This window comes from Schistocerca cancellata, chromosome 2, assembly GCF_023864275.1.
Source record: "Schistocerca cancellata isolate TAMUIC-IGC-003103 chromosome 2, iqSchCanc2.1, whole genome shotgun sequence".
Lineage (NCBI taxonomy): Eukaryota > Metazoa > Arthropoda > Insecta > Orthoptera > Acrididae > Schistocerca > Schistocerca cancellata.
Window position 1 is genome coordinate 1,054,809,282 of NC_064627.1, and position 9,303 is coordinate 1,054,818,584.

Consider the following 9,303-nt stretch of genomic DNA (forward strand, 5'->3'; position numbering starts at 1 on the left):
GCCAGAGGGAAGGACTTAAAAGATGCGCATGGGACGTAGTTGGACATTTACCAGCCTGGAGTCAATTTTCCAAACAGAGGAGGGAGTCCGGAACATTCCAGCATGTTCGTATCCTTTGTGTGTGCAGTGGTGCATCACAAAATTAAACTTTATAAGTTGTATGGTACAACTTGTGTGCTAGTTAAAGAACATTGTACAATAGGGATCAACTGAATGAAGCAGTGCAGCTTTTAAAACAGTGACATATTTGGGACAGTGGCACTGTCCAGCCATCATTATTTAGGTTTTCCTAAATCATTTAGGGCAAATGTTGGAATGGTTCTCCCATCATGTCCATGGCCAACCATGTCCTATCCTCATAAAAACGTACTTATATATTCTGTGTGCATTTGTATTGTGAGCTATTTGTTCTCACTGTATTATGGTGGGTGAATAAATATGATAAATCACAGACCACAGCTTAATGTACTTTTAATGTCAAGACTATTGGATCTCAATGGGGAAAGAAACTTATCACTGCTTGTTAAAGGAACAACACCTCTGAAGTGATTTCAGAAAATGGAACACCTACATTTGGATAAGTGTTTGAGTTATGCTCCTGAATACTAGTCCAATTCATCACTTAACTATGGCTCCTATTCATTAAAACTGATCAGAAGGAATACTGAGAAGTTGTACATATATAAGGCAGCAGTTATGATGTTCAGCATAGATTGGTAGAGATAAATAAACCGTAATCAATTTTGCCACTTACCTGCTTAATTATAATAGTATCAACAACATTAATAAAGCCGACCGTAAAATGATTGTAAGGAGTTTTAATGGAATCTGAGCTCTTCACTACATATGTTTATATATTGAGAAAAAGTGCTTTATTGTGAATGACATAATTGTCTGTTCACAAAATTTAGTGTAATTTGGTTAGTTCTCGGACACTAAACATAAAACTAACATACACTTTTCAATATCATCTGACGGTTTCTTGCGCAACGTATCACACACAAACTATGAGGATAACACACTGTTACAATCCAGCCTCACACTTTTCCTCCTGTTTTTTGTATGGCAATAGGATGAATTCACTGACGAATTTCGTTGTTTCACTGATGATATTTATCGCTCCTCCATTTGCTTGTCCTTAGTAATAACGGAATCGTCGAATTTCACCATATAAGTTGTGCCTTTATGCCAATGCGCTGTCACTTTCGCTGGAAAACCACACCCGTTGAGGAAAGCTTCAACAATTCCAGCAATAAACGTCGCACAATTCAAACTTGACTTGTCTTTCGGTACAGATATGAATTTATTTACGAGCGGCTCTTTCTCTATGATGTAGTACGTTCTCTCATCGTCATTTGCATGCTCCAGTTTGTCTGCTTCCTTCCCAAACAAAGTCTTCCACAGTGTTGACTTTATAAATAAAAGCATATTCAACAGTTTTATCTCACGTTTACAGTTTCTCTCTCGGACAAATAGCAAATCTATCAGTCTCACTCCAACATCTTGCCCAATTTCTGCAAGCTTATTCTGCAGTTCTGGTACAGTGTAGACTCTATTCTGACAGTACTGAACCAGCTCCGAAAACAATAGCGCGTAGCAGCTGATGCTAACTTCACCTTTACCTCTACTGAGGGATTTATCCAGGATACTTGTTTTCGGACGAACGGTAGATATTCTGATACTCATCTTTCACAATGAACTAACAACCTCCCTCTTGTCCGGCGATGACAGCTCAATACCTACTTGCCTGCTGAATGATGCGCCCAGCGCCACAATGTAACAGCTGAAGTTCGGTGTGGGAACAAATGACAGACGGCCGATATTACGACAGTAGGATTTTTAAAAGATTTCCGGCATGCCGTTTAGTAAGAAAAATGTTTAACGCTTGATAACGTATAGAATGTGAGAATACAATCACAAAAGTTTGAATTTGCTTACAAATACTACAACGTCTAACACAACTGATCTTCTCATGCCTACTGAAATAATTTAAATGGGTCTTGTGCAACACTTTTACGTACCATAAAAATGTCTATCGGTATCCCATGACGAGTTAAAGTCTTTCTCATAGGAAATAACTGACTTGTGTTAATCAGGGTATCGTGCGCAGCCATGACTTATCGCTTATGTGGGATTTGAAAAAGAGAAATAGTGTGCTACTGCACAGCAGACTATAGTACTTTGACGGCCACATTTCATCTATTCATTCGTAATATTATTTCTGTATGTCATCATGACTTCAGACCACAGCGATCAACTGAAGCAGCCACTTTCAACCTGATGAACCATGTCTTAAATGCTGTGGACAATCACATAAATATCTCAGGTTTATTCCTGGACCTAACAAAAGCTTCTGCTGTTATTGATCATTATGAGCTTCTGAGGAATCTTGAACGGTATGTTGTAAGCCAAATCAGTGGATTAAATCATATCTGGAATATCGTTCTCAGGTAACCAAAATTAAGTACATGGAAGGAAATGAACTCCAGGTACACCTTTCAGAACCATGTGGACTAAGTCATGGTGTTCCACATGGCTCTATTTCAGGTCCCCTCTTCCTCTTCCTCCTCCTCCTCCTTCTCCTTCTTCTTCTTCTTCCCTTTTTTAATACATGAATGATTTCCTATCACACGTTAGGGATTCTGAACCTGTAATGTTTGTAGATGACACTAGTCTATTGATTGAAGTAAATAAAGAAGAAAATCTCATTGCATCTGCAAAAGATATTACAAAAGAAGTGTCTGAATGTTTTTCTAGACACAGGCTAATAATTAATCCCCCAAAAACGGTACTCATGAATTTCCACACAGATTAAAAGAAAAATGTGGCACAGCCTGTAGTATGTATAGATAACCAAATCATTAGAGCTGTCACTGAAACTAAATTTCTTGGGATTCATATCCAGGAAAATCTTAAATGAAGCACTCATATCACATCCCTAAATTCAAAATTAGCAAAAATGAGCTATGTAGTAAGAATTAAAAAGTCATTAGGCTTAGATGAAGTACCAGTGTATACTGAAACAATGGATAGGGATTATACAAGCCCCTTAACATATATAACAAATTAATCCTTCACATCAGGGACATTTCCAGAGCAGTTAAAACAGGCCGGTGTTGTACCTTTGCTTAAGAAAGGTAATGCAGAAGTCATAGAAGATTACCAGCCCATTTCCCCACTGTCAGCATTCTCAAAAATAATAGAAGCAATTATGAAAGACAGATTAATGAATTACCTGAATAAATATAATCTTTTAAGTTAATCACAGTTTTGTTTCCGAAGTGGCAAAATACAGAGTCAGCCACAGTAGAATTCACTTAAGTTGTACTTGATGCTCTTGATAAAGATGAGTGTGTCATAGGCATATTTTTGGATCTTTCTAAGGCGTCTGATACAGTCAACCACAAGATTCTATTAAATAAATTAGAAGCAATAGGAATAAGAGGGGTCGCTAATGACTGGTTTCAATCATACCTAACAGGTAGGGTACAAAGAGTAGAGATAACACATACCGGGTGATCAAAAAGTCAGTATAAATTTGAAAACTTAATAAACCATGGAAAAATGTAGATAGAGACGTAAAAATTGACACACATGCTTGGAATGACATGGGGTTTTATGGAGGAAAAAAAAAGTATTCCTAGACGCATGAAAGATCTCTTGCACGTGTCGTTTGGTGATGATCGTGTGCTCAGCCGCCACTTTCGTCATGCTTGGCCTCCCAGGTCCCCAGACCTCAGTCTGTGTGATTACTGGCTTTGGGGTTACCTGAAGACACAAGTGTATCGTGATCGACCGACATCTCTAGGGATGCTGAAAGACAACATCCGACGCCAATGCCTCACCATAACTCCGGACATACTTTACAGTGCTGTTCACAACATTATTCCTCAACTGCAGCTATAGTTGAGGGATGATGGTGGACATATTGAGAATTTCCTGTTAAGAACATCATCTTTGCTTTGTCTTACTTTTTTATGCTAATTATTGCTATTCTGATCAGATGAAGCGTCATCTGTCGGACATTTTTTGAACTTTTGTATTTTTTTTTATTATTATTATTCTAATAAAACCCCATGTCATTCCAAGCATGTGTGTCAATTTGTACCTCTCTATCTACATTATTCCGTGATTTATTCAGTTTTCAAATTTATACTGACTTTTGATCACCTGGTACTTCAAATAGATCTAAACATTCAGTAAAACACTTATCAGGATCAAAATACATCAATATATGGGTTCCACAAGATAGCATATTAGGACCAATACTGTTCCTGATATACATCAATGACTTTACCAGTAGTGTTACTCATGGTGGCAAAATTCTCTGTGATGACAGCAATATTATAGTCACTGAGAAAACAAGAGAACTCCTTGCCGAGAAAGCAAATTAAACTCTCAAGGAAGTTTATGATTGGCCAATAAGCAATAAAGTGACATTTAACATAAAGAAAACTAATGTCATGAACTTCAGTTTGAAGAGGAAAAATGACAATGTTAAATTAAATGTAATTGGCACCTCTATAGACTGTGTAACAAATGCAAAATTTCTAGGAATGAATATTGATTCTCAGTTGAAGTGGTATGAACACACAAAGGTACTTGCAAACAGAATGTCATCAGCACGTTATGCCCTTAGAATCCTACCATCACTGTGTAACATACAGTTTCTTTTAGTTACATATTATCCATATGTACACTCAATTCTTAGCTATCACATTCTTTTTTAAGGAACAAATGCAAAAAATATGAACACAATTTTCAAACTCCATGTGAATATATTTACCTGTCAGTTGTACACATCAAAAATAACATTGGTTGGTTGGGTTGTTTGTGGGAAGAGACCAAACTGCGAGGTCAAAGGTCTCATCGGATCAGGGAAGGACGGGGAAGGAAGTCGGCCATGCCCTTTCAGAGTAACCATCCTGGAATTTGCCTGGCTCCGCAAGCCACCCAACGGTGTGTGGCGGAGGGCACTTTACGTGCCACTGTCATTACCTCCCTTTCCTGTTCCAGTCGCGTATGGTTCGCGGGAAGAATGACTGTCTGAAAGCCTCCGTGCGCACTCTAATCTCTCTAATTTTACATTCGTGATCTGCTTGGGAGGTATAAGTAGGAGGAAGCAATATATTCGATACCTCATCCAGAAATGCACCCTCTCGAAACCTGGCGAGCAAGTTACACCGCGATGCAGAGCGCCTCTCTTGCAGAGTCTGCCACTTGAGTTTGTTAAACATCTCCGTAACGCTATCACGGTTACCAAATAACCCTGTGACGAAACGCGCTGCTCTTCTTTGGATCTTCTCTATCTCCTCCGTCAACCCGATCTGGTACGGATCCCACACTGACGAGCAATACTCAAGTATAGGTCGAACGAGTGTTTTGTAAGCCACCTCCTTTGTTGATGGACTACATTTTCTAAGGACTCTCCCAATGAATCTCAACCTGGTACCCGCCTTACCAACAATTAATTTTATATGATCATTCCATTTCAAATCGTTCCGCACGCATACTTCCAGATATTTTACAGAAGTAACTGCTACCAGTGTTTGTTCCGCTATCATATCATCATACAATAAAGGATCCTTCTTTCTATGTATTTGCAATACATTACATTTGTCTATGTTAAGGGTCAGTTGCCACTCCCTGCACCAAGTGCTTATCCGCTGCAGATCTTCCTGCATTTCGCTACAATTTTCTAATGCTGCAACTTCTCTATATACTACAGCATCATCCGCGAAAAGCCGCATGGAACTTCCGACACTATCTACTAGATCATTTATATATATTGTGAAAAGCAATGGTCCCATAACACTCCCCTGTGGGACGCCAGAGGTTACTTTAATGTCTGTAGACGTCTCTCCATTGATAACAACATGCTGTGTTCTGTTTGCTAAAAACTCCTCAATCCAGTCACACAGCTGGTCTGATATTCCGTAGGCTCTTACTTTGTTTATCAGGCGACAGTGCAGAACTGTATCGAACGCCTTCCGGAAGTCGAGAAAAATAGCATCTACCTGGGAGCCTGTATCTAATATTTTCTGGGTCTCATGAACAAATAAAGCGAGTTGGGTCTCACACGATCGCTGTTTCCGGAATCCATGTTGATTCCTACATAGTAGATTCTGGGTTTCCAAAAACGACATGATACTCGAGCAAAAAACATGTTCTAAAATTCTACAACAGATCGACGTCAGAGATATAGGTCTATAGTTTTGCGCATCTGCTCGATGACCCTTCTTGAAGACTGGGACTACCTGTGCTCTTTTCCAATCATTTGGAACCTTCCGTTCCTCTAGAGACTTGCGGTACACGGCTGTTAGAAGGGGGGGCAAGTTCTTTCGCGTACTCTGTGTAGAATCGAATTGGTATCCCGTCAGGTCCAGTGGACTTTCCTCTGTTGAGTGATTCCAGTTGCTTTTCTATTCCTTGGACACTTATTTCGATGTCAGCCATTTTTTCGTTTGTGCGAGGATTTAGAGAAGGAACTGCAGTGTGGTCTTCCTCTGTGAAACAGCTTTGGAAAAAGGTGTTTAGTATTTCAGCTTTACGCGTGTCATCCTCTGTTTCAATGCCATCATCATCCCGGAGTGTCTGGATATGCTGTTTCGAGCCACTTACTGATTTAACATAAGACCAGAACTTCCTACGATTTTCTGTCAAGTCGATACATAGAATTTTACTTTCGAATTCACTGAACGCTTCTCGCATAGCCGCCCTTATGCTAACTTTGACATTGTTTAGCTTCTGTTTGTCTGAGAGGTTTTGGCTGCGTTTAAACTTGGAGTGAAGCTCTCTTTGCTTTCACAGTAGTTTCCTAACTTTGTTGTTGTACCACGGTGGGTTTTTCCCGTCCCTCACAGTTTTACTCGGCACGTACCTGTCTAAAACGCATTTTATGATTGCCTTGAATTTTTTCCATAAACACTCAACATTGTCAGTGTCGGAACAGAAATTTTCGTTTTGATCTGTTAGGTAGTCTGAAATCTGCCTTCTATTACTCTTGCTAAACAGATAAACCTTCCTCCTTTTTTTTATATTCCTATTAACTTCCATATTCAGGGATGCTGCAACGGCCTTATGATCACTGATTCCCTGTTCTGCACATACAGAGTCGAAAAGTTCGGGTCTGTTTGTTATCAGTAGGTCCAAGATGTTATCTCCACGAGTCGGTTCTCTGTTTAATTGCTCGAGGTAATTTTCGGATAGTGCACTCAGTATAATGTCACTTGATGCTCTGTCCCTACCACCCGTCCTAAACATCTGAGTGTCCCAGTCTATATCTGGTAAACTGAAATCTCCACCTAAGACTATAACATGTTGAGAAAATTTATGTGAAATGTATTCCAAATTTTCTCTCAGTTGTTCTGCCACTAATGCTGCTGAGTTGGGAGGTCAGTAAAAGGAGCCAATTATTAACCTAGTTCGGTTGTTGAGTGTAACCTCCACCCATAATAATTCACAGGAACTATCCATTTCTACTTCACTACAGGATAAACTACTACTAACAGTGACGAACACTCCACCACCAGTTGCATGCAATCTATCCTTTCTAAACACCGTCTGTACCTTTGTAAAAATTTCGGCAGAATTTATCTCTGGCTTCAGCCAGCTTTCTGTACCTATAATGATTTCAGCTTCGGTGCTTTCTATCAGCGCTTGAAGTTCCGGTACTTTACCAACGCAGCTTCGACAGTTTACGATTACAATACCGATTGCTGCTTGGTCCCCGCATGTCCTGACTTTTCCCCGCACCCGTTGAGGCTGTTGCCCTTTCTGTACTTGCCCAAGGCCGTCTAACCTAAAAAACCGCCCAGCCCACGCCACACAACCCCTGCTACCCGTGTAGCCGCTTGTTGCGTGTAGTGGACTCCTGTCCTATCCAGCGGAACCCGAAACCCCACCACCCTATGGCGCAAGTCGAGGAATCTGCAGCCCACATGGTCGCAGAACCGTCTCAGCCTCTGATTCAGACCCTCCACTCGGCTCTGTACCAAAGGTCCGCAGTCAGTCCTGTCGACGATGCTGCAGATAGTGAGCTCTGCTTTCATCCCGCTAGCGAGACTGGCAGTCTTCACCAAATCAGATAGCCGCCGGAAGCCAGAGAGGATTTCCTCCGATCCGTAGCGACACATATCATTGGTGCCGACATGAGCGACCACCTGCAGATGGGTGCACCCTGTACCCTTCATGGCATCCGGAACGACCCTTTCCACATCTGGAATGACTCCCCCCGGTATGCACACAGAGTGCACATTGGTTTTCTTTCGCTCTCTTGCTGCCATATCCCTAAGGGGCCCCATTACGCGCCTGACATTGGAGCTCCCAACTACCAGTAAGCCCACCCTCTGCGACCGCCCAGATCTTGCAGACTGAGGGGCAACCTCTGGAACAGGACAAGCAGCCATGTCAGGCCGAAGATCAGTATCAGCCTGAGACAGAGCCTGAAACTGGTTCGTCAGACAAACTGGAGAGGCCTTCCGTTCAGCCCTCCGGAATGTCTTTCGCCCCCTGGCACACCTCGAGACGACCTCCCACTCTACCACAGGTGAGAGATCAGCCTCAATGCGGGCAGTATCCCGGGCAACCACAGTCGTAGTTCGATCGGGGGATACGTGGGACGAGCTGGTCATCAACGACAAACCCCCATCCGGACCCCCACAGTGATGCCCACTGGCAACAGCCTCAAGCTGTGTGACCGAAGCCAATACTGCCTGAAGCTGGGAGCGAAGGGATGCCAACTCAGCCTGCATCCGAACACAGCAGTTGCAGTCCCTATCCATGCTAAAAACTGTTGTGCAATGAACGTCTGAACTAATCTACAGAGAGCGCAAACAAATTGACACAAAATTGTAAATGCAGTAATGCTGCTACTTGCGCACTGCTGACACACTGCTCGGCGGCGGAAGGAGACTACGCGATTTTACACTATTCAGGTACTAAAACACGATGCTACAACTCTCAAATACTATAATACGCCCGAAATTTATGAATTAAACAATGTAAGTACCAAAAACATGCAAAGAAATTAAGAATTAAACTATGTAACAAATGAGTGAGCTAGGAGTATACGACTTGCTGCTGCAGCTGCTTATCCAACAGTAGCAGGGTGGCAGGAAATCACGGAAAACCTAAATCAGGATGGCCGGATGTGGGATTGAACCGTCGTCCTCCAGAATGCGAGAATAACACTGGTAATTACTGCAGAAACAGCTCTGTCCATGACCATGCAACAAGAGATAGACCAAGAAAAAATAAACATAAAACTCAAAACAGAATTTTCTACCAAGGAATGAAACTGTA

The 9,303-nt window shown here is 41.6% G+C and overlaps 1 protein-coding gene across 1 annotated transcript; it reads right to left on the minus strand.

Annotated features, from left to right (window-relative positions):
• Window positions 1–798: 798 nt before the first annotated feature.
• Window positions 799–1,787, minus strand: LOC126149504 (trafficking protein particle complex subunit 5-like). The gene has a single exon (XM_049915818.1). The coding sequence runs from the start codon at window positions 1,684–1,686 to the stop codon at window positions 1,114–1,116; it is 573 nt and encodes a 190-aa protein (XP_049771775.1). The 5' UTR covers window positions 1,687–1,787; the 3' UTR covers window positions 799–1,113.
• Window positions 1,788–9,303: the final 7,516 nt, after the last annotated feature.

Coding starts and splice junctions, on each gene's coding strand:
- LOC126149504 (XM_049915818.1), bottom strand. CDS start 1,686: ATGAGTATCAGAATATCTACCGTTCGTCCGAAAACAAGTATCCTGGAT.